The sequence below is a fragment of the Thunnus thynnus genome, chromosome 23 (assembly GCF_963924715.1).
Source record: "Thunnus thynnus chromosome 23, fThuThy2.1, whole genome shotgun sequence".
Classification (NCBI taxonomy): domain Eukaryota; kingdom Metazoa; phylum Chordata; class Actinopteri; order Scombriformes; family Scombridae; genus Thunnus; species Thunnus thynnus.
Genome location: NC_089539.1, coordinates 9371268 through 9398303, shown reverse-complemented (window position 1 = coordinate 9398303; position 27036 = coordinate 9371268). Strand labels below are relative to the sequence as shown.

Below are 27036 nucleotides of genomic sequence, written 5' to 3'. Positions count from 1 at the left end.
CAGATACATTTTGGGTAAGTGTGCCAAGAGCCTGTGTTGAGCTCCACCAATCACAAGTGATCTAACACTGGAAAAAAGCCCATAGACAGCTCCACAGTTTGAAAGTAATGCATTAACAAGAGAGTCCCTCACAGCTTAGCTGACTGGGTCTAAGATGGCAGCATGCCAGTGACTTATGGGCTAATGCTTGATTTTGAGCCATTAGATTATATCCAAACAAGACCGGATTTACATTATTTATCACAGCCAAATGTTAAAAATTACCTCACTAATGTGAGCTTTTACTGGCATTAGAGTTTGTCGAGTCTGACACGACTGCATTCCCACTTTCTTTAGAAACTTGCCTTCAAAGACACGTCCCATCACTTACATCCTGATTATGTAACATATTAAAGGATGATTTTCCACCCACTCTGAACATCTCTCTGCCTATCCGACTGTAAGTACAAGGTACTGTAAGCAATTTGGTCTGAAGAACTTGCCTGGAAAGTTAACTTTTCTATCTGATGAAAAAAATGCTTAGTGTGATAATTTGACTTTGAAATGCTTAGTGAGTGAATCTGCTGTCAAAGTGCTTAGTGAGTGAATTTTTGGCCCTTAATGTAAATATTTCAGTAATGTTCCTCGTAGGATATAATGTGACTCCATCTCTACTTTTTGTCCGACTATCAGCAGAAGCGTGTTTTACTTAACTGACTTCTTCATTTCCCACATGCCCTCATTTCTTACTCATTCACATATCTGATTGACTCTGGTGACGCGGAAAGCTAGGAGTCCTTCTCAGGCCAAATCTTTTCTGTAGCAAAGCCAGGTAGTCTTTACAAAAAGAGTGGATGGATACCTCCCTGCTGACGTAAAAAAAAACCTGCCCTAGAGCCTTAAAATACTCACAGAATAGTGGATCAGACACTATGACGGGCGTTTCGCAGTGATTCATATCTGGGAAGGTGTGTTTTGATAATGGGTGGCAAACATGATGGGAATGGCAAAAAAAATCATCAGTGGCTTTATTTAGCACATTTGTTGTTATCTCATGAAATCTGATTAGCAATCCTCTTATCTTGATGACAGCATTTCTCTGCTATTGACAGTTTTTTTCCATTCTGTCTTAGAACTATGATGTGTTGGTTGGTAAGTGGGTAGAGAGACTGATGTTTAACAGAGCGGTTGACGGATTAATCCCTGCAACAACCACTGTGTTCCATAAACAGATATGATGAACCAAGTTGGAGTTAGAAGTGAAACGATTAGTCAATTAATTGACTAGTCCACTGACAGAAATCAATTTTGATGATAATCAATTGATCATTCAAATGTGGAGATTTGTTGATTTTCTTTGTTTTCTGTTAGACTAAATGGAATACTTTTGGGTTTTGAACGCATTTGAGTACATCAACTTACATTCTTGGAAACTGTAATCTGTATTTTTCACCATTTTCTGTCAATGTACTTATCAAGATAACAATTTGCTGATTAATAGATAATAAATGTAATTGACACTTCAGTCAAAAATGTCCGGCAACCATCATATTTTAGTATAATTTCATTTGTTTTTTTTCCCTTGCTTACCCTCTGTTCCCCCTTTCTTTTTTGTTTCTTTACAGTTTCCTATGTGAGGAGGACAAGGCAGCACCAGTGGCGGTGTAGCAATGTCACCTTCCACTGCGCCAATCAGGGACTTTGTGAGCAGTGGATCCAAGTTATCAATGAGCAGCTATCATTTCTCCGTACGTATACTGTTTGTTATTCTTTGGCGGGCCTGGTAAAGTACTTTGGACTTAAAATGTCTTAATCAGAATCAGTTTATGTACTAGGTGCCATAAAAGTGCCACACACCAGGAGTACAGATAGAGTACAGATAGAGTACAGATAGAGTACAGATAGGCATGAAGCCGCACTATATATGGTTGAAATATACTCATGGCAAGCTAACCTTAATCAAAACAGTTAAATAATTTAGATGTAGAGTCATATAATGAGCAAGACATTGTGTCCTTATCTGCTGTCGAGTGGCTGTTATTCATCCTTATCATTAAAAGCAAATCTAGAGCTAATATAAAACTTACACTGGGAACAAATTACATAACACACTGTCTTCCATAGTGAACTTTGGAGAATGATTGGTCCTTGCTAAATATTTAGACTTCGTTTATCATTGAGAGGGTGGTTTAGAAACAGATACTGTTGTAGTTTGTGTATCAGGCTATAATTGGACTAGAAGATGCTGTGCTGCACAATTCATTCTACATGGAGACTGTTCACATTCTGAGGGCACAGGGTGTCCTGAGAGGATCACGCAGTGTATTTCCACATCACTTTTAACACCTGACAGCAATGTGCATGTGGGATATGCAACTTTATACATTTTCTGACTAGTTTATGGACTACTTCATTGGGACACCAGCACACTGTCACTTACTGTAGCACCCAAGGAAAACTTTGCCCTTGTCCCACCAGAAATATCATATTTCACTGTGTATTGAGACTATCACCTTGTTAAGTATGACTAGTTACAGGTTAAACAAATATGAACCTCTCAGATTCACACTGTGTGATTTAAAAGATCCTCTGCTTCATAAATACACAGTAAAGAAGGTGGGCATTATTATCCTTAAAAAACATTTCATTCCTTTCAGCAGTGTCTTATACCTGTGCCCTCAGGAGAGTCCATAGGCAAACCTACAATATAGGTGGCCTTCCTTTGTTTTTCTTCTAGACAGCCACAGGCACATACATATAAATGTAGGTATTACAAACATTAAAAGAGTGTACTGTAAAAAATATCTTTGTCTGGCCTAAAGGATGTCCATGTTAGTGCTGAAGTCCAGCTTCATGTGTAGAAATCTGTCTCATCCATGTTGACTTTTAAAACAACTGGTTTTTAAAGACAAAATGTAGACCTACATAACATGACATCAACCATCAAAATTCAGCCCTTTGGAAAAGCATGGTCAATCAGATGTAAGGAATTAAACATACTGTTTTCCAATAATTTATTAACATATTAAATAGTCATTAAAATGTTATTACATCATTTGTCAGAGAATATTTTGCTTTATTACATTTGTGACCTAGTTGAGTGTTTTATACTTTGGGACTTATAATATGATTGCAAAGTGATTACATTATTGGGTTCTACAGGATTTAGTGTGTATCCAGCATGTGGAAATTAGAGAGTAAAGTAGGTTTAACCCATTTGAAATGGTCTAGTTGGCCGCATTTTGCCTGGCAGGATGAATCAATCCAAGAAAATGAACCACATTCATTGTGAAGATGAAGTCTTACTGTGTTCAATAGCATTAGTGTGCTCCACAGTACACCTTTATATCACCCATTGACAATCCATTTATGTAATCTAATGAAACTTTTGTCTTATTGCCAAACAATATCACACCCTATATTTCTTTGTTCCAATTTAACACTTGATCCCAATCCATTCATTTTCAATTTGAGCAGTTGCTGTATCTCAGTTTGTTGTTCTTAACGCAGTCCGCCACAACAGCCATAAACAAGCCATTTAGTATTCTCCATTGCAGCACTTTGTAGGTTTATCACCAAATGATGCAGTACCTCTGAATTGCTTCACACTCCTCCCATCGTCAGTAGACACACCATTTATTTCTTGAGCAGGCGTGTTTTGGTGAGCAGTCAGTTTGACTGAGCATTTTGAGAAAGGTCTCTGGTTAATGAAAACTTCATCAAGCTGCTGTCAGTTACACATTTGTAAAAAAAAAAAAAAAAAAAAAAAAGGTAAACACAGACCCCTTTTTAATGACTGTCTCATACCCCTCCCTCACTTTGCAGCCAACCGGCCGAAGAGCCTCCTGGTGTACATCAATCCCTACGGAGGGAAGCGGCTCGGGAAGCGTATTTACGAGCAGAAGGTGGCTCCACTGTTTCGCCGCGCCTGCATCTTGGCCGACGTGATTGGTGGGTTCCTATGAGTAGCAAACCTCAACATTTAAATAAAAAATGAGTCTCGATGGCCCCCATATAGATCTCCACTGCCACGTGGCGTCTCGCAGGGACCGAAGAGGCATGCAAGGATATGATTTGGCTTATAGTGCCATTAATCACACCACCAACTTAATGGAAGCTGTGATAGTTGATAAGCTTGGGTATCCAAACACATCTATTATTCAATAAGTGTTTGCTACAGCTACACATAGTCTGGGGTATTGATGGTCCATCAGAGTGAATACTACTCACTCTGGGCTTCCTACGGCTGCTATGAATTGCAGGATTGTATTTATGTTGATATTATATGTCTAGTAAACAGATTTACTGTCGAAATTTTGTTTTTGTGTGCCTAGGGTTCATTTCATGGGCTAATATACAATATCTGAATTAGGTTGTTGTGTGCCACTGTGTCTATGCTTTTTCTGAATATTAATCTGTATGACAGATTCCAATGAATACCTCAAAAGTGCAGTCATTTTCCTTGTCTTGTATTTCAAATGCCAGTAATAGCATGCTTTTTATACTAGTCAAGGCACAAAGAGTCTAGTTATTTTGCCTGTACATTCCCTTTCATTGAACAAATAGCAACACACTTGTCATTTGATTTGTCTCCATAGTTACAGAGCGTGCTAATCATGCCAGAGACCACTTGAAAACAGAGGCCAATCTAGATAAATATGATGGGTAAGTACTCCAACACTTCTACACTGTGACATTGAGTTTACTCTGGTCTGTTGTAATAAAGCTATTGAGAGACTTGCCTGTGAGCCATGTTTAAGTTATTGCACATTTTGAGTTTGGTATGAGGCCCTATTGTGCTCTAATCTGTTGTAATCACTGAGACAAAGGCAGTGTGTTTCTCATGCTTAACAACTAAAGTCATTCTGATGATCTCAGACTTTCTCTCTCAGAATTTCCTGAGATTTGGATTTCTGGAACCTGACAAGTGATTTTTTTAAATCTGTTTTTCTCTCTTCAGATCAGGATTTTCTAACATTTTGCAGACAAACATCAGTAAACACAATAATGAGTTTGCAAACAGTCAGAAATAATAATGATAATATCAATATTTTTATACAGCACTTTTCAAAAACAAGTTTCAAAATGCTTCACAAAAAAACACCAAAATCATCAGATGTATAGTGCAATAAAATAAGATTAAAATAAATAGCAATTTAACAGATGGAATAAAAAAACAATTTAATATTGAAAATGCAATTTCAAAATAATGTGTTTTAGGAGAGATATAAATGAAGTTAAAGAGCCAATCTGCTTGATGTCATCAGGTAGATCATTCCAAGATTGAGGGACCCTGATTGCAGAGACTGGTCCTGGACTGATACCAGGCTACACTCAGAGTTGTATGCAGTTAACAAGTCAGGAATCTGTCCCAAACATGCCTTTTAGGTATATGTATGGGGCTGGCTCCTGACTGATATGAAGCTTTTGAAATATCTGACCCAATGGTAGCTTGTAGACTCAAATAATAAAGGACTGAAGACTGATACCTGTGATACCCCATGAGTCATTAAAATCTTAAAATCCACTCTAAAATGCACAGGTAGCCAATGTAGAAATCCTAAAATTGGGATTATAAACTATACTCTATTGGATCTTGTTAACAGTTGTATGAGACTAACTGAATAGTCTGAACCTATGATAATAACTTCTGGTTTATCAGAGTTTAGCTGAAGGACGTTCTTAGTTTTTGACTCCTGTAGACAGACCTGTATTGTGCTCAGTTGCATGATATTATTCAGATAGAAGGACTGATATGATACTTTTGAAATGTATTACCTAAAGGAAGCTTGTAGACCGAGAATAGCAAAGGACCAAGCACTGATCCCTGCTGTGCTCCATGAGTGAAATGGTTAGTTGAGGACTGACAGTTCCCTAAAGCCACATAATAGGTCCTTTCAGAGAAACAGGAATAAAACCTAATAGAAATCTAAAACCGTACCCCATATGCCTACCCAATGCCTACGACGTTCAACTAAAATCAAGTGGTGAAGTGTATCCAAAAAGCTGCTGTAAGATCTAAGCAATAAAACAGATGTCACTAGAAAAGTGTATTTGAATTTTCAAATTTACCATTATCAGACATGTAGCTGATTCTTTTCTCTAGAATAACTTGCAATAACTGTAGAATAAATCTATATATACAGATCACCTACATAAATCAACTTTATGTTTTGAAATCACATTGCACACAGTGTTGCTGCTTTTGTGAGTAAAGGGAGTGAGTGAGGGTAAAATGCAGTTGATAGTGGAACATAAAGGGCATCAATAACATGAAAGATTTTTCCTGCTGAGCACGCCGCCAACTCCAGCTCCTATTTATCAGATATTCTGTCCAGCAGAACAGGGTTAGAGTCCATTATCCTTTTACTCTGCAATTCATATAATTTATAGGTCCATTTCTGTGAGGCTTTGAGATAGACTTAGAAAGTTGTAATGCTGGGTGGCATAGCGTGATATTCTTACATATTGAAAGGTTTTACAGTTAGACCTGCTGCCTAGGTGTATTATTGTCAAGGTTTTCTGGCTATGTAGTTCTTTTTCTTTTGAATCTGCACTCTATTGCAAATACATGTACATGAGATTGAACTGAACCACCTAGACTACCTGTATGACCTGAAATTATCATCAACAATGTTCCATCACAGAGCATAAGTCAAACCTGTGTGTATTGTGTATAAGATGTAAGTTGCTTATATATAGTATATCACATGTCTGTGTCCAGGGTGGTGTGTGTGGGTGGAGATGGAATGTTCAGTGAGATCCTGCACGGGTTGGTCACCAGGACCCAAACGGACCAAGGGGTGGACCAGAACCAATCAGATGCTGACTTGGTGCCGTGCTCTCTACGCATAGGGATCATCCCAGCAGGTGAGCTTTCTGTGTTATACCACAGAAGGGTTTTGAGACAGCAGGGCATAAATAGCAGTTTGTGCAATAATGGTTTCTAGTCTAAATGTCAAATTACATGACTACTTAATGTCATGCTGGTAAGTCTGTGTGAATGATGTGAATGACTCTAAAACATTGCACAGGATTGAGAGAAAGGAAAGAAAGGAATATTATCGCCTAAAACTTCTTGCATTTCCAATATGTTGGAGGTATTTTTCTTATCTTTTGGTGAATAAACTACACAAACTTTTCAGAGGTAAGCATCATTCCCCAGAAGTAAAGAGCATGGGCTTCTTTTAAAGCTCAACATTCTGCTTCTACACTGAGTCCCAAAGGAAAAAAAAAAAAAAATCAGATACCACTTCTCTCCACCAGCAGCCTTTGTACAACATAATGTAATGCTGGCGCAACATGTAATAATTTGCCTAAAGGACATGACTGACTTTTTCTCAAATGGAAAAACTCTTGCTACACTTTCACCATCGCTGTTGCTCTCCTCACATACACATCCAGTAATACCCACAGCTGAATGTACCAAGTTCACACCAGGTCTCTCAAAGTTGTCAAAAGTCCCTCAGAGAAATGTTGGAAATCTCTAGCTGTACACATGACAGGTTAAAGAAAAGTGACTCCATTATAAAGTAAATCACACATCACCAAGTCCCACAGAATATGAATATGCATGTACAGATACATGTACGTGTATTTGTGTTGACAACATTTAAGTGCATGATGGATGTTGTGTTTCAAATTGTACATAAGAGTTTGAAAAAAGTAAGACTTAAAGGGTCACCCGCGCATAAAAATCTCACTCGCCAGAACTGTTACTGATTCCAGTTGTGAGGAGCGTCAGCCCTACTAATCCCAGGTTGCTGAGTTACATAAGAGAATCTCTATGGCAACAGGACAGGGGGTCCCACTGGAGGCTTGCAGAGGGTCAATCATTATAAGTGCCATAAACGGAACCATGCTGAGTGACATTTTGAAATCACTGTAATTTTCATGAGGATAGGAATACAGAGCATGAAGACCAATAGGAGGCAATCTGATGCACAGCTTGATGGTTATAGCAGAAAATTGTCCGGCAATAGAACCATGATTTGGATGTGTTGATTCAAAATTTTTTGCCTTTTTACAAACCGATGAATGAAAACGTCAGATGTGCAATGTCTGATCTGTTCACACAACTGCATGGAGACCTGTACAAAGGTCTAACATCTTGTCACCACACTTCAGCTCAGATACATTAAACTGTCAGTAAAAACACAGGGCCACTGGGATGTAAACTCTCAAGCTGATGTGCAATAAGTGTGCCAAAGGTGCTTTTTAAGTGGTATACCATTTCAATTCAAGGACTTTAATAGTTGAATTAAAAGTGCTTTGGTTTGCTTTAATTATAATATTGAGTTAAACAAGCGCTCAAATGACAAATACCAACCTCCCCTCAGTACTTTTAGCTCATGGCAGGTTTTTGCAATCATTTAAAGAGGAAGTGCATGAGGGCAGACATTTTGATAGGTAGTTAGCTAAATTAACAAGACTAAGGATCTACAGCAGCGCTAGCAGCTCCGTGCGCCTGTACTTAGGCACAGTGGGGCTTCAAGCTACATACTAACATCTAGCTAGCATGTTCACAATGACAGTGTTAACATGCTGATTTTTAGTAGGTAACATTTACCTTCCCATTTACCTAGCTAATTAGCACTTGACACAGAGTGCAGCTTAGGCTGATTGGAAAGGTATTTGTTTTGAAGGCATTTGGTCACAAAGCATTGAACAAATTAATATTTTGAACAGAAGAACCAGAGATATTTCAGCTTGGATCAAAGTGGTGGACTGACCGAATGACCGACCAACATTGCTATCCTTAAAGCCACACTGCCATCACGGCTAAAAAGGGGCACCTTCAAGTTCTAACTGTAGACTCAGTCACTGAAAGAAACTGCTAATAATGGGACAGGAGATGTCTGACATTTATCAGAATAACAACAACACCAGTAATATTATAATGATCATGAATTATTTAGTGCAGAGGCCATTTTGGCCAAAGAAGGAAGAGAGTTAGCGTCTTGAGCCACTATAGCCACTAGAAGTGTATGTCAGCTTGTCTTTTTCTGTTCTTGAACATCAGCCTGTGTGAGAATAATTTATTATCATTAATTAATTCCACAAATGTATAATGCAACAACATTCAAGTTCCTGTGTAACTCATCAATATGCTACCTGAAAATCAAAACCAAGACTAAGAGTACATGTTGTAGATTCAGGATGGGTCAGATTCATTTCAAGTAGCACACTCAAAGTATGCTATAATTCTCTTATAATGGTATGGCTTTAATGCTCAGTACTTTATTCCAGAACAGGCCTAAAGACATTTTCTAGCTAATTGATTTAAAGGCCCAGTAAACCTGTTAATGTGTAAAAACTTTTATTTTATTTTAAACGGTTTATTTCACATGGGAGATTTTGTCCTTGCTTTTCTCACTGGTTTGAAGGGGGAGGGAATGAGTTGGAAGAGGTGACGTCATGTATATATGTGCATCAAACTATGATGACGGTTGTGTGATTGTTTGCTTATGTTACTAGGCTGCCATCAATCAAATCTGATCAAGGTCCTCATGAGGAAATTTTTGAATGTTAAAGTTTAAAAAAAGTTTAACTTTGATTGTTGCTGATTTTAGTCATGAGTATTTAACATTATAGAGAAAAACTTAAGATTTGAGACCACCTTTTTAGGGGCTTTAAACAAATTTCTTTATACAGTAGAACAGAAGCTATACACAAAAAAACACACTTTGTCATTGCTCCTCACCAACTGTATTGACCTATAATGATCACTGAGTCCTTGTACCATACTGATTAAACTCATCTTTCATTCATTCCTCTCCCTTAGTTGTGAAGCAGTCTGAAATTTTCCTTTTAGGGCCTGTTAAGTTTCAAATAATGGTGATAAAGTACATTGCTGCCATGTTGGCGCACACACACACCCACTTGGTCTGCTTTGTGTCCGTAAACTTTCACGATGTGTAGATCTGTGGTTGTACCATTATGAATGTGTAACTGTCATCTGGGTGTGATCCAAGATATTATGATTTCATCAATAAAACACTCAATACTGCTGCCAAAGTCATGGAAATGTCTTACTTAGGTATCAAAGTCCTGTGTACCAAGGATCAAATGAAGAGCCATGAATTTATTTACGGCCTTGCTACAGAGCTTTGATACACACAAATGTTCTTTCTATCACATACTTCCAGACATTGTATGCTTCTTTTACAGCTTGTTGGTAGATTTATCTATTTTTATTACATAATGCAAATAATAATGATTTTTAGATATGTCGCATTTGTTCAAAAGGTCAGAAAGGGGTTCACTGCTGTCGTTATAAGACACTGTCACAAGAAAAGCTATAAATACATTTATGTAGTGAGGATTCAAACAGCAAAAATATTTTTGGGGGCAGCACTAAAAAGCATCCAGATTCCATTGTTGTCCCTGAGATAAAGATGATCTCACTGCCAAGATGATCTTACTGGTGAGACAGTTTTGGGTAGATGCAGATAAAAAAGTGGAACTTTTCCGCTGAGGATATGGCTTGTGACAGTTTGTGCTCTCTCCCCTGAATATGCCAACAGGCTACAGCGGGTGAGTGACTTAAGGGGAATAAAACATTGAACATCTGAGGACTGAACATCATTGAACATCTGTGTGCACCACTTAAATCCATTCAAAGTCAGTTGGCTTTTACTGGGTAGCTTTAGAGGAGTCAAATGGCATATGTCACCATTTTTTTAAGCTCGGCAAAAAAAGCAGGCAGTGCATGGCTGTCGGGAGCAATTGGAAAGTGTTCGGATGTGATTATGAAGCTCAGAGTAGAGGAAGCAAAGGCCAGATAAGTGATATTCAGAGAAAGTGCAAGAGCGAGTCAAAGAAATAGAGAGAGAGAGGGAGCTCATCTTCATACTCATCTGTGTGTCCGCTGCTGAATGACAGGCCTGATCTACTCTGTCACACTTCTGTGAGCCAGCTCAAAACATCACTAGTTAGATTTCACTCTCTTGCTTCGCTCTCCTGCTCTCTCCCTCACTCTCTGTGCCTTTTATCAGCAGCAGTAGGTCCATTTCACCACTTGAAGATGATCAAAGTAGGGCAGATAGGTCTGAAATTGCGCATGTGGCGCAGAAAGAGATATAGAGCCTTATTACCTCTCAAGTTGAAAGATTTAATGTCTAACTCAACATATCTCTCAAGGCAGGGGATGCCTCTTATCCTTCATTTGTTGGCTGAAGAGAGCTGATGATAGCCTAAGGCCCGGAGCTATCTGATTAGTTAACTCTATGACTGAAACGTCTCCTTACTTCTACTTAACATAATCATTCAACTGAATTCTTCTTACATGGCTGCTGCTTTGAATGACATGTAGCTCTACCAAGGACCAGACAAGTACACGTGTCATTATCAGTGATACCATTCAGGGTTAAATGCAGAGGAAAAGGAAATCTAACAACATTTTGCTTCAAATGCCAATAGAGGCTGGCAACATGTCTGTGCAGTATGTTCTGATTAAATAACACTTAAACAAAAAAGACATCATACACATCGCACCAGTATTCAAAAAGTAACCAGAGATCACAAAAAATCATATTTAATATCCATATGATACTGTATCAGGAGGTCTGTAATGAATTATATCTATAAAAGGTTAATGAAACCAAATGCTACACTGTAATTCATTTATAAACTCAGTTATTTCATAAAGATGTGAGATTAAATCAAGCATTTGATTCCTGTTTGTGGCCATGGAGGAAGAAACAGATTTAAAAACAGGCATGAGCCATCCCTGCAACAACAGGCTGGGATGGGTGGACCGGCCAAACCAGCATTGATGCATGAAAATCAACAAAACAAAACAAAAGTACCACATAGCTCAGCAATGACAGTTCTTTTCCATACAACACTCCCTCTAAAACTGAACTGTCCCTTTACATGAGGATGTTAGGGTGGGGCATCACTGGGGATGCCAAACGTGACATGTTACCTGAGCCGAAGGGACATCCATTAGTGTGAGAAGGGAAGTTTTATTTGATTGGCGTGGGAAGGTATACAACCTGTGATGGTCTTATTTATCACATTTTTAACCACCTTATTTGTGTGGTTCTAGGGATGTCAGTGTATTTGTTGGCCAGTCAGTCCACCACTTTGGTCCAGACTGAAATGTGTTAACAACTATTGGATGGATTGTCATTAAATTTTGTACAGACATTCATGGTCTCCAGATGATATATTGCTGTAGATTCTTAGTCCTTAGTTTGTATGTGATTACAAGTATGCCATGCAGTTTCCACCAAAGCATTTTCCAGGAAAGAATACAGCCACTGTGTGTATAATAAGTGTGATTATAGCATCTTAAAAACTTCTGATATGACAATTTTGTCATATCAGAAGTTTTGGGGTCGCTACCACAATGTCTTTTTTGATCCTACCACTGAGGGGTGGCGAAAGTTAAAACATTTTCCACACATTGAAAATCTCTTTACTGTGGCTTGAAATAGTGGGGGGTTGCTATAAAAATATGCCATTTTGTTAGAATTTTAAGCTGAAAAAGTAATTTTTCTTTTTTTTTCCTCTAACATGTCTTTTCCGGGTTTACAATGACTGACCATCGACCTATGTGTCTCTAATCCAACAGGGTCCACTGACTGTATCTGCTTTGCCACAGTGGGAACCAACGATCCAGTTACTTCTGCTTTACACATCATTGTGGGTGAGTAGAAGTCATTTAAAGACTTAGAGCACATGGGTCTTTTATCTCCGTGCTCAGGGAGGCGGCATCCTGTTTTAACTTTATCAGATGTTATCGGTGTTGTGCAGGAAGATAGTGTACGCTCAACCTTACAACAGTTATCACAGCAAGTGGTTTTAATTTCGCGTTCATGTGTTTTACATGTTGTAGTAACCACAGAGGTAGTGGCTTTATGGCTTTGCTGTGTGTATCTTAACAGGTGATTCCCAGCCCATGGATGTGTGTTCAGTTCATCACAACAACAACTTCCTCAGATACTCTGTCTCATTGCTTGGCTACGGTTTCTATGGGGATGTCCTGACAGAGAGCGAGAGGAAGAGATGGCTGGGCCCCGCTAGATATGACCTGTCAGGTATGAAGGCCATCATTTTCTAAACATGAGTAACTTTTTAAGGCTAAGTCCACTTTCGCACTTTAACCTGTCCTTTAACCCTTGGCTCACTGGCCTTGGAGCTTACTGAGCTCACACCAGTTTATTTTAATGTCAGATAACCTAGACTTTATCCCGGAGCTTGCTGGTCTTGCTCTGAGTCTGGACTTTGGAAGATTAAAGATATAAATCTATCACACAGCCTCGGGCTTGTGGATTCTGTGCAAGCTGTTGTGTAGCTCAGGAGTGAGACTCACTAAAGCCAATAGGCTCACTAACCAGCAAGTTACAAACCTGGCAAAACTGCTAAATAAAACTGGGGCTAACTACACAGAATACGTTCTAAATGTGTGTGTAGGAACAGAAAAGTTGGTATTTACTTTAAGCAATAAACAATAATAAATCTCACCTGTTCTATATCTATCTGCAAAACACCCATAATGTGCCTTCGGTCAACCATATACTTTTGAGAGTCCTAGTAGAAAGTCCTAGAGTTACCTGTTGTGGTTGCTGAGGAACTTGTAGGGATGTCATTAAATTAACTAGACTCAATGTTTTCCTAAAATGTAGCAAATATAACATTGAAAGGAATACTTTTATGCAGAGATTATCAGATCAAGTAAAGCTTTCTTTGTCCAACATGTGAACCACTAACTGATTACAAAAACAGTTCTTTGATCACAGTTCATATTTTTGGATATAAACCTGTACCAAAGTAATTCTTTTTTTTTTGTCCTGCAGAGGACAGCACTACACCCAGTTGCATCAAAACTGCCAAAAACCTGTTGGTTAGAACATTGCAGCACCCGTTGGCGCTCATAAACATTCAGTATAATGTCTGTTTGTCACAATATGAAATGAAATTCAGCTAAATCAAACAGATAAATCTAACACATTACAATTTAGGGATTGGTTTACCAATGATTACAATTGTGTATCACAAAGGGTTTGTTTATGTGCCTGGTCTGGAGTGGTTTTAATTGTATACACATTCTCAAACAAAAGAGAAAATTGATAAATTGGATTCTATGCGTCGAAACGAGCGTAGGCATGGTTTAAGCACCTCCACTAACTGTTTGTACGAACAGATGATAAATGAGGCCCCTAGGCTGCGCCCAGGGCCCCCAAACACAACAAGGCTTTTAAATACAGCTGTGTTTAATTTGTGGCATTATCTCTAAACTTTGCAACAATCATTTCTTTTGTTACCCAGCCGCTAGAGAAAAAGAATAGTGGAGCAATTAGTCATGCAGATGTGTCACTTTTACAATTTTACTCTAAATTGTCTTCTCAGGTATAATCAGAGTTAAATTAAACACAACAAATAAAACACATTGGCACACGTTCTCTTGCCCACACTGTGTTTTTGTTCCAGGAGTTAAAACCTTTCTGAGTCACAACTACTATGAAGGCACCATCTCATTCCTCCCTGCTGAGGACAACATGGGAAACCCCAGGGACAAGCTGCAGTGTCGATCCGGGTAAATAAATGCAGCCACACAGGGCTAAGAGAGAGATCAGAGATATCCATTTCTGCAGCTTTTTGTAGTATTTTACAATGCAGTAACTTATCTGATGTAGTTCAATAGTAGCAGTGCACCTGCTAGAGCTTAAATGGGATAGTTTATGTTGTCATGAAGTCTATCTGATTTATTGTGGACTGAGAGCCCATTCAGTCTTTTCCAAAAAGCTCTTGACTAAGTGCTTTGTTTTTTGATATGCTGGGCACAGACATTGTTTGCATTTGTTATGGTGACTGAAAGAGGCTGAAAACCATTAATCTGTAAAAACGCCATGTTTCTTTACAACTTCCATTACCATAAAAAGTGATATGACTGTTCTACAAAAGGCCTCTCTAGCTGTAGACTTCTTTGAGCATTTCTACCAAATGCTGCTAATATTTAAATAGCTGCAGTGTCTATAGCTATAGGCCTAATAGTCTTTTTAACAGGGACTGATTTTATCCCCACCTAATGAATCATTTAAGCTTGTTAAAACCCTGAATGTCTCAGCAACGCTGATGGTTTGATGATTGTAAAACAAGGTTATGCTGGTGTTTCAGGTGCCGCGTCTGTCAGCACAAGCCCTCATCAAAGGACATGCACTGCAAGATGTCAGAAGGGAAGGAAAAGTCTGATAAAGGTAGGAGGTCGGGTTTATTACTTGAAATGTGTCATATTAATAAAACCAGAAAGTGTATTTTTCTATTTCTCTGCCTTGTTATCTGCTTGTTTGTCTATTTTGAAACCATTTCAAACTGGATGTCTAAAGGCTTGGAGCTCGAGAGAGGAGACAAAAATCAAAAAGGAGACAAGACAGTCCCACATCGGCTCTCTTTATTCTTGAGAAGAGATTTACATTCTGCTCTTTTGTCGATTTCCAAATCTCCGGCATCCACTTGTGCGTCTGCCTGATGAGATTACATGTTGCCTGACAAGGCCGGTGTCTGTCCTCTCAGCCTTGAGTAGAGCAACGTCACCTCCCGCTCCCCCGTCTGTCCCGCTGACCAGCGGTGGTGTGCGCACACACTTCGTTATCTAGAATTCTCTCAACACAGCAGCACAAACCTCTGGAGGCAGATGAAATACTGACCCCTGTGCGTGTCCACTGGTGTGTGTGTGTGTGTGTGCATACTTTGAGCAGCAGATGAGCTCTGTGGGTTTTTTTCTCTCTAATTAGTGCCGTGATTATAAATTCAAGATTTTCTGTCTTAGCCTGGTTATCTGGGACTGTGGGTTCCTATAGAGTGTGTGTCTATGTGTCTATTTTTTTCGTGTGTGTGTAAATATGAAAGCGAGCGTAACCTGTTTGTGCGTGTAAGATGTGTGACAGACTAATCAGGAAGGAATTTGGCTCTGCCAGCTTTGACAGGGGGTTTGCCTCACGCCAGTGCTGCCGTTTGTTCTATGAATTTATTTTTCTTTTCCTTCTTGGCGAGGGAAATCTCAGACAACTGCTAAATCAATGAGGCACGACACACTCTCTCTGCAAATGAGCCGCCTCTCCTCCAAAAGCAAATACTCATTTAGAAACATTCTCCTAATGCAGAGCCTACAGTCCACAGTTGGATTTGTTGTTTTTTTTTGTTGTTGTTTTTTTTTAATTTAGCTTTAATCACTGGTTCCCAATTAGAATATTGTTGTTTTTATGTAGTCTCAGCGGGCTTGTTATCAGTGGTTCGCGTTATCACCTCTGTAAATTTGTTTGGTGAAATGAGGGGGAAAGGTAATGAATCGTTTTGCTTTCTGAGATTACATAACTTTCCCTCTGAGGTGCTCATAAAACAGTCAGATGCTAATTTGGACGTCTGTGATCACTTTTCGCAGCTTATTCCAATGACTATCACCCTGGTTACAGGCGCTGCCAGTCCCGTGGGTGAAACTGTGTCTTTGATTCACCATCTCTTGTAAACAGTTGCTAATCTCTGAGGAGCAGAGTGCTGATTTGTGAAGTGTAACAACCATCACGTCTGTCATTTGAGATTTGGAGGCCACGTGCGCATTTAATCATAACAAGCAAATTTGAGGTTAATCCAATCAGTCTTCTATCTATATGACTTCCTCTTTAGATATTCTGAACCCTTCCTTGGCCAATCTTAATTGCAATTTAGAACATAAGACAATTTCAGCCCTGCTACAAGGGTAATATCATTACCTTCAGCATCAAAGTTTCTATCTTGGCTCAATCATCGGGGTAAAACTGCTCTGAGAATTCTTGCCAAGACATCTGGATCTTAATGGACCCTCATCAGCATCGCTGCTGTTGTGTGATAAGCTCGGAATTTAACCTCATGACTCATAAAGCACTTGAATAATACGCAATATAATTTCAAACCAAACTCCTGATGGTATTTTGGAGATCCACAGATTATTGGATTCAGTACATCTGTACATTTGTGGCACATACCAACAGTATCTCTTATCTAACTTGTGCAAGTAAGTAGCTTAAGGCTGGCAGAATACTCCAAACTAAATCAAATGTGGCATGTTTGCAAATGCTGATGAATACAACACTGGGAACAAAATTTCAGCACAATCAATGCACCTCAAGGTCTGTTCATTTTAAAGTGTCAGTATCAGATGGAGGAGCTTTAACACTGCGATGAAATAAGAAGTTTAGAGAATTTTCTGACCAACTGCAGGTGTGTTGGAGGGTTGTGAATGAGGCTTTGGTAAACCATTTAGATTTTTTTTTTGCAAATTCACCATTTTTCTCTCTGTAAAGCAGCAAATAAAAAATATTTGGAGTATGCTGCCAGCTCGGAGCCCACACCAAATATGTAATATATCAGTATTGAAACATTGCTCCGTTAGTGTGGTTCATTCCAGCAGTGGAGAACAATGCAATACAAGTTTGCCAACCTAATATATAGCTGTAATAACACAAAAATACAGAATAGCATCTCAGATTACAAAGGTTTGAACTTTAATGTTCAGCATACATAGTATATTATACTATACAGTATATATACACAGTAAATATACATGATTAAACAACAGTGCATAAGTGTTATTATGTTATAAATTACAAAGAAATATGGACTAGGGATTTCAAAAAGTATGAACTGTATTACAGGATCTATAGCAGAAGACTGTGTATTAGGTATCTGATAACAGTGCAAGATGATTCCATTCATTCATAAATGTCATTTTGGCCTCAGGATGCTAATAAAACACATTTTCAGGTTGAGGATAAGACTTTTGTTGCCTGTATATATTAGAACTCTGAACCAATTTGCTACACAGAGAAATATGGTGAGGGAGATAGCACTAAACCTAAATAAAACAAACACAAACGTAGAGTTAACTGTGTAGGTGTGGTCTTAAAGGTCAGGTTCTAAATTTTTAAAATCCTAAAACAATAGTCAGGTATCCAAATGAACACTGACACATGTTTTTCTTGCTATAATCATCCCTCCTGTTCATACTGGCCATTAAGAGATCCCTTCATGATGTACTTTCAGTTTAAGTGATGGGGGACTCCTCTGTTTCAGATGGTAGCAGGAGTTGGAGTGAGATCCGTGGAAAGTTCATCGCCATCAATGCTGCCAGTATGAGCTGTGCATGTCCCCGTAGTCCCAAAGGCCTGTCGCCCTCCGCCCACCTCGCTGACGGCACCACAGACCTCATCCTGGTCAGGAAGTGTTCCCGACTGGACTTCCTCAGACACCTTCTTCGACACACCAACAAAGAGGACCAGGTAGGAATGAAGGAGTTGATGTAGCTTCTGAGGTATCACCTGATGGGAATACTACTTCATTTTTAAAAAAAAAAATCCCCTCATACTTCGAAAGAGAGTGTAATCATTGTGCATGAATCATGCATTAAAAAATATTCCGCAACTGAAATCAGCAAAGAAAATTGACGTGATTTGGATCCAGCTGAGATAAAAGAGGTCTATCCAAAGAGTGGTGGAAGACTGTAAAAAAACAGCAAAACTTTCCCAAAAAGCCTCTCGTCAATCACTTTGCTGCAGAAGTCTCAGTTCAACATCAGGAGTTGCTCAATCTGTGCACAGATAAATGGAGAGTGTGTCAGTCCAAGCAGAAGGCAGCCCACTTGCTGTGCTAGCACCTCAATTTGCTGACTCTGCTCAATTTCCCAACTATGGTTCACTTTAGTTCAAATGCCTTAGCCCTTGTGCCTTCCCATGTATCATAAATAACTTCCACCATGGTCCACAGAGGCAGCCGTAATCGCTGCATCAGGGATATGCTGTACGGGAGAACAGGCTGATACTAGACTAATGCTCTCTCAGGATAGCAGAAGTATTAACAGGGGAAGTCTGGTGATTAGTAATTATTACCTCAGGAAGGACCTCGGGAAGTTTATCCCCATTTAGGAGGATCTTGTAAGTAATTTCATCTGCAGTAGCTGCCTTGGTAAAAGTGTAAAACTGCCAACAGTGTTTTGAATTAACACTTTATTTTATGTATTTACCTTTATTTACTCAGGGGAAACCAATTGAGAGGAACGCTCTAATTTACAATGGTGCCCTGCAAACAAACAAGTCATATAACAAAAAGTGTAAAAAGTGTAAAAACAACAATCTTGACAAAAAATGACAGCACATCACACAGGGATAAAACAGACACACTAAGAAAAACAGACACATTCATTATATACACTGACATCCTGAGGTGACTTCTGAAAGATGGACATTTTGACTTGTGTACCCAGTGTTTGGATTACAAGGATGACTGTTACTTTGGAGTTAGATTAGATTGATATCAGGTATTTGCATTTATAAAAGTTATAGGATTCAGCAGCAGAAAAGGCATCATTTAAAGGGGACATATTTAGCTTTTTCTGGTTTTCTGTTATTTGTATACTGGTATAATGCGGGATATCTATGTTAAACACGGTCAAAGTTCCAAAACTTGAGGTCAAGGTATGCAGAAATGCTCCCTGCAAGTCAAAAGCCAGGGGTTCAACCTGCTCTGAACACTTTGTTTGCAACATTTTTTCTACCTTGCTAATGAGCTGACATTGGCTCCCCAGTAAGATCTGAGAAAATTTAAATTTTTAGCCTTGCTAGCACCATGGCTCGATGAAACGGAGTGTCAGTCTGCCCACCACTTTGGTCCACACTAAAATATCTCAGCTACTCAATATCTCAGAATTTGTTCAATACTTTGTTTTATGACCAAATACTTGCGACTAATTACACTCCTACTTTGTGTTTAGCCTTAATTAGCAATTTGAGAGCATTATACCTGATAAACATCACCGTGTAAGCTTTAACATTGCAAGCATTAGCATGCTGACATTAGCATTTAGCTGAAATCAGCACTGTGCCTAAGTAGAGCCTCACAGAGCTGCTAGCATGGCTGTAAACTCTTGTTTTGCTTTTTGTCACACACATTCAGATGTCAGAGCATGAGACAAAAAGATTATGTCTTTACTGTTATTTAATGACTACAGATCTCAGTACCAACAGTAAAAACGCACTATGTGGTGCATCTCTAGCTTCAGGCTGTTTTACTTGCAACACAGTAAGGTAGACAAGTCGTTGTATGAGTAGGGTGAGCGGGACTTTGCATCAGAGTTCACTTAATATCAGCATCACTGTCCAACCAAGCGGAGAGAAACAAGGAGTGAGAAGCCACTAAGCGTATTCATGGCCTTGTCAGAAAGCCTTTTAGGCAGACCGTCCAGCATGAATGCAAAGCGGCTGCAGTCATAAAGTGGGTCTGATGTGAAATAAATGGCTGTCACTCTTCTTTCGGGATGAGAGAGGCCAAGAAAGGGAGGGAAGGAGGGGAGAGAGAGCGCAACAGAACACAAGAGAAGAAAAAAAAGAAGAGAATAGAGAGAAAGTGGCACCCCGTGAAGTTGAAGAAAATAGTGCGCCTGACAAAACTCAACCTTTCTGCGACACTGAGTGAGATGAAAGGGGATTTTGACAAAATAATTTCTTTTCATTGCGTTTTCTTCTTCTTTTCACTCCTCTGACGTTTACACCATTTTTATGCACCTCCATTTTATCTGACCTCTCCCCTCCTTCCCTCCATTTTGCATTTGATCCCCTGCTTGCTGTTTTCGTTTGCATAAATGTGGGGGAATGAAGGAAAATCCCACATGTAGTTTTGCTTTTCATTATAAAATCAGCAGGCGTCCATAAAAAGACAATGGAGGAGAAATTAACTTTTTACCTCACCCTGCAGGAGCCTGTAAACAAACAAACAAAAAAAAATTATATGCTAGGAATTATTTAACAAGCCAATATAATCATCATTTTTCAGAGAAATATGGCACTCTGCCCATATTCAGTGTTGTTTTGTTTATATAATTAAGTAGTTTGTTAAATTTGAGACATTTAAATGTTCAAAACGTTAAAGGCAATTAGAAAAACTGATTCTTCATGCAGTTTTATTTTTTTACTCTGTGTTTTTGACCGAGAACGGAGATGAAGGGAGGAAACTTTTTTGTTGAATGCAATTCTAAGCCAGCAGGGGCTCACTGAAAACTCTTTAGGTTCATTTCTTGGTATTAAATATCATGTTTTTACATCATTTGTGTCACATATTTGCTTGTTAGTTTCACCCCCATTCTCCAGGGGCTTGATTTTTCAAATAGTGAAGTTTCATGCCAAAGCACAAGAAAAGCCTTTATTTTCATTTTTTTTATCTAGACTTTGGTCCGGACTGAAAAATCACAACAGCTATTTGACAGTTATCACTTATACTGTCTAATATCATCACACATCACATCTACGACATGAATCGGCACAAAATTTTGTACAGACATTTATGTTTCTCAGATCATTAATCCTAATGACTTTGGTGATGACTTTTCATTTGTGGTTAAATACAGTATAATATATAATAATATATTTAATATAAAAGTTGAATATCTTGAAAATGATTGGATGAATTGCCATGAAATTTGGTACAGACATTCATATCCCCCTCAGGATGAATTGTAATATCTGTATTGATCCCTTAGCTTTGCAACAGGTGCCATCATCAAATAAGTGTAACTTCTCACCTGTTTAATATCAGCATGTTAGCATCGTCATCGTGAGCATGTTTGCATGCTGATGTTAATATTTATCTCAGTAACTAAGTACCAGCTTCATATAGCCGCCAACGTAGACTTGTTCCTATGTTACCTTCCCTCAAGTGTGTGGATCACTCGTCTGGAATTGTGCATGGAAACAAAGGGTTGTCACAAAAATAAAGACCCTTTCTTTCTTTTTCAACTTTTCTATTACCCTTGACTCTAAAAAAAGAAACTCTTGTGATTCTGGAGAGTGGGCGTCTTAACATCTGCACCATCTGTGGGCACATCTGTTCCTTCATCCCTCTATCCCTCCATCTCTCCTTTCATCTATTTCTCATCCACCGCTGCTTCCCTCCCCAGTTTGACCACTCATTCGTGGAAGTCCACCGAGTGCAGAAGTTCCGTTTCCAGCCGCGGCACTATGAGCTGGTTTCCCTGGAGGACCTGAGCGAGCCTCAAAAGAAGACAAGCTTCAGTCCCATATGCTCCACTGCCACAACCTGCAACTACACCTCTGCCCACAGCAGCTGGAACTGCGACGGGGAGATCCTGCCTCACGCTGCCATCCAAGTCAGGTACATGATCACAGAATGACCTGTGAATGTACAATACATCTCCACGCATACATTAGTAGTCACTTACCATGCTTCTCCCTATTTTGTTTGCAATAAAGTTGCTCAACTGAAAAACTAAAGAAACTTGGCAGCCAATGCCATAAAAACCAGTAAAAATGCATCATTATTTACCATTAATGATGAATGTTTTGCCTACATATATAGCCTTTTAATTCTGTAAAACTGAAACAATCATTTGACTGCTCAAGACAGGCACAGTTCAATCACTTTTCCACTGCGCCCACTTATCTTCCGTTTTATGAAGCCTGTGACAAAAAATTAACTTTTGAGGCATTGAAGACAGTCAAGATCACTCTCAGTATAGATGGGGGCTGGCAAATGGCTTTGAATCTGCTCACATACTGTAATATTGTAGAAGCGGTATAATGGATAAAGTATTGACATAGTTGCAGGGCTCATCATACCTATTGCATCATCGTGGTCTGCTATTCACAGTTAAGACTGTTCTTTAAACTATAATCTGTTATCCAGTTTAAATTGCCCTAAAATGAGAGCAACGTTCCTTTTTTTTCCCCGTTACTGCATTGTTGAGGAGCTGAAACCTAAAGATTTTTACTCTCTTATACTTGATGTAACAATAAAGAAACTTGAACAATTTACCTGCTAAACATTAGCATGGTAGCGTTGTCATTGTGAGCAGGTTAGCATACTGACATTTGTATTTAGCTCAATGCACCACCGTGCCTAATGCTGACTTGGGCCAATTTCATGCACCCCAACTTCACTGAGAAGCAGATACTCTGACGACACTCAACGGCAACCTCCACAGCAGTTTCAAATAGTGTTAAATGAATAAAACTCTCATTATGAATACTGTTTACTTAGGTTAGGCTATATTAGTGAATGACATAGGCTATCAGGAACGTGGAAATAGGCTGTTGTGTGTAATATTCTGATTAAATTGATGTATCGGTCGTTTATCCTCCTCCGTTTTATTAATGTATCCAATGAAGCATTCAGTCATGTTAATTGTTTGCATTTGACATGAGACTTGGAGTGTGCCGAGCTCCATAAGTATAACCTCACAGAGCTGCTAGCATGGTTTTCTTAGTCTTGTTATATTTATACAACACTGTATGGAAATAGGAATGACTATAAATGATTCGCAACAACAACAACAACATTCTAAAGTTTTAAGCCTGTAAAATATAAGGATATATTGTATATAGAGTAAATTGTCATCATAAAGAAGAAGTTAGTTGATAATAAAGACATTTTCCTACTTAGCCAGACAGAGATGAGACCAGCAGCGCCATTAACACTGCGAATGTCCTACAGTCTCTGGTCAGGAATCTTTTTCACTGTTCCCTGCTGGACGATCCTGGCAACTGGATGGAATTAGCCCCCCTCATTATTCTGGCCATGTCCATGCTTCAGCTTTCCCCGCTATCAGATCTCTATACAGCCGGTATGGCACTGCTTGACGTATCATTTATTTCATGCTCCATTGTACTTTGCCAATGATGCATGGCGCTGTAATGTTGCTAATTTAACAGCCCTCCCCATGTTAAAAGGCTACTCCCCTTTAATTAAAGCAGAAGTCCATCCTTTTATTGCCTCTTCCTCTCCGCTAATCGTTCTTGGAGTGAGTGAGCCAGCCAGAGTGCTGCTTGGATAATTAATGGTAATAGCCCAGGCGAAACAGAAAGAAATTGAGGAAGAAAGATAGAAAGAGTGAAGAGTTTTGCTTTAGAAGTGAGAAATAGGCATTTGCAAAAAAAGTGAAACTCAAGGTGAACACATGATTGAACCAGACAAATAAAGCAAGCTAGGGTTCTCTCGGGTAATTATAACCCAGACATAGTGCTTCCTTGATTTTAGAGTTATTACATGAATTTGCATTGAACTTTTGTTCACGTTTGAATGGCAGGCTGGAAATAAACCCTTCGCACAGCGTTTAAAATGATATGGTATTATGCTATTCCATTATATCAACTGCTGGCGAAGCCTGCAAGTAAACATCAGATATTCCGGTAAAAATACAGGTGTCATTTAGCAGACAAAGGCATAGCCAGTAATTGAGGCTATACAACATACTGTGCCATAATAGGCATCTTAATTGTACACATTTTTGTTCGTATACTTTTAGCTTATATGCATCAGGATCTGTTATGCGTGTCATTTAAGTGCATCACCCCCATCTGTATTGTAACATCTGTTATATGCAGCTCTTTAAAAGGTCTTTATACTTTACACGCTACAAAGATTGTCTCACTTTCAAGTTTGCGTGTCAAGTCTGCACACAGGGGTGCCGTTCCATTGCTTTTATATCTGCCACATGGACAGTAAAGTCTCATTGAAAGGAGCATAGTCATTAAGTTGATGGTTTGTTATTCAGGCTAAATGATGCGTTGTATGTGTGTGTCTGTCCTCTGTGTGTGTATTCCTCTCTGCAGTGTCCAGTGCCAGTTGATCCGGCTGTTTGCCCGTGGTATCGAGGAGCAGCAGCAGTGTGTGTCTGAGGATTCTTGTACACTGTGGGCCCTGGAGCCAGGCACGCGCTAGTCAGTGGATTGAGAGCTGGACGGGACGTTTAGCTGCTAGAAAACAAAAAACTGAGTTGCACTTGGCAATATTTTCCTAAAGAAATTCAGTTTAAATCCCAAATGCTGGCGTCTCATCCATCCTTAGTGTGTTCACCTAAATGAAACATGTGGGAAGTCTTCACACACAAGAAGTGATGGAATGAAACTCACAGATGTGGTCCAACAAGAAGATAAAAAACTGCCATTACCAGCCTTTAAAAAGGGAAAAAATGGAGTTCCAAATAGATCATCACATGATTTCTGCCTCCTGAAGACAGTAAAATTCAATCTCCTTGCTGCCATTTGGGGCAAAATTGCCTCATACAGCTTCAATAAACTGAAATATGATATGCTACAGCTGCTAGTTTTAGTGCTGCCACATTCAAACACAACTTTCCACTTTTTCTTTTTATCTGTACTTTTTTTGAAAAATGAAGATGTAGAAGCTCAGAGGATCTCAAGAAGCCTGGGTGTTCCACACAGTCAGATGAAACAGGACTGAACTGGACTGAGCTGGACTCAGCCTTGACAGTCAGTAAAAGGTTTTTACTGTACACAGCCATGAAGGAGAACAAAGCCAAGGAGATACAGCTTTGTTAGAAGGATGAAGAAAAATGCTTGTCAAGTACACTGATTTAAACTTAAAATGCAACAACAACAACAACAAAAAAACTCACATGCACCTCATCTTTCCTTTAGGGGAAGGAATAGGGGGGAAAAAAAACATTTCATCTGTGACCCAGGTGAAAGACGATATGAGCCAGGGACACTAATCAAAAGAGCTGAATAGCCTGCTAATACACTAACAGGACCCTGGTGGCTTCTGGGTAATAAGGCAAAGTGATTACTAAGTGATTTGGTGTGTCTCAGCACTGCTGCGCCGCACCTGTGGCTCTGAGCTCTGCTCCTTTCTGGCTAAAAAACAGTTCAATAACAGTTCACCTGGGATTAGTCTGAATTGTACATTATTAATGTTATTAAAGATAATCTGTTGTGCAGCTCTGAAATTATCCAGATTTAGCTCCTTTTAGTAGCAGGTCAAGCTGGTCTTGATGTGTCTGGAGGAAAGGTCAAAGAAGCAGTTTTGTTTTTCGGTGTAAATTTTGCTGAAGGATCTATTTTTGCTACTCCTGCATTTATAAAACTGCGTAAACAGCGTATCATATGTTAGGATAAGTCGTGTGTGTGTGTGTGTGAAGGGTTAAGTGTCTCTCACAATTCCTTTAGTTGTTGGAGTGTTTGTGAAGGTGACAATGTGATGAGTTAGCTCTGTCACAGTTAGCCTCACGACTGCCATTTTGCAGAAGCTCTCTCACTGCAGCCAACACAGCGCTAACACAAGCACCTATAGACGAGCACATACACACACTCACCCTTTCTATCTTTCTATAATGGATGTTTCTGATGTTCAGTCTCGTTCTGTCTCACACTCACTCATACACACACACACACACACACACACACAAACACACACACCTTAACTTTTAACACCATAAAAGCATCCTCTCCTCTTTGAATCCTCTCCAACTCTGTTAATACCGAGCCTGGATGTCTATAATGTTTCACCTTCAGCGCTCACTTTTGTCAACTCATGATGTTCTTTCAAAGAGTCGGATGCTTTTAAACTCTCACTCTGTCACACACACGCACACACACACACACACACACACACACACACACACACACACACTCCAATGTACATGCAGTTACATGCAGAAACTGTGCTGTGATTGTTTCCAGCTATGAGCAAACAGATTTGAAAAGCTAAAGAATTTAGTGATTTATGACTGACATTGCAAATATTTATTTTTTATTCAGTCATGCTGTGTTCTCCATATTTCAGGAAATGCAGAAATAAGCTGTGATGTGAGTAGATATGTGATTCATATGATGAAAATGCTTAATAAAGTGCTTTTGAACATCAATTCTTGCTTTCCGTCTTTTGCTTGATCTTCATGGTGCGCATGATGCCAGTAATGTTTCATTCCCTCCTTTTCCTTCCTCACACACACACACACACACACACACACACACACACACACACACTCCCACGCATGCACACAAAAGGTCAGCGCTCTCTTGCTCTGGCTTTCTCGGTCTCACTCTTTCGCTCTTTCTCTGTCTCCCTGTATGAGTGGAGTTTAATAGGGTGCTCTGATGTGAGCGAGATGTTTCATTAAAGAACATCAGACATCAAAGGTCTCTGCTGAGATGGAGTGGTATTTCAAGCTGTGCACATTCTGCCCACAGTCTGAATCTTGTTTCTTTTTTGATACCACAAATCCCAAAGTGTTGGATAGCAAAAGAGCGCAGTGATTTGAATTTGGCA

General features: G+C 39.2%; 1 protein-coding gene across 1 annotated transcript in view; it reads left to right on the top strand.

Annotated features, from left to right (window-relative positions):
• The window catches only part of cerk (ceramide kinase), a 41671-nt gene extending 15039 nt beyond the window's left edge, over positions 1-26632 (top strand). The window contains exons 3-13 of the mRNA XM_067581774.1: positions 1605-1727; positions 3805-3930; positions 4578-4644; positions 6704-6849; positions 12560-12634; positions 12873-13025; positions 14419-14524; positions 15106-15185; positions 18037-18242; positions 21908-22122; positions 24579-26632. Coding sequence (XP_067437875.1) covers positions 1605-1727; positions 3805-3930; positions 4578-4644; positions 6704-6849; positions 12560-12634; positions 12873-13025; positions 14419-14524; positions 15106-15185; positions 18037-18242; positions 21908-22122; positions 24579-24687 — 1406 coding nt within the window. The 3' untranslated portion in view covers positions 24688-26632. The remainder of the gene's footprint in view (positions 1-1604; positions 1728-3804; positions 3931-4577; positions 4645-6703; positions 6850-12559; positions 12635-12872; positions 13026-14418; positions 14525-15105; positions 15186-18036; positions 18243-21907; positions 22123-24578) is intronic.
• The last annotated feature ends 404 nt before the right edge of the window (positions 26633-27036 follow it).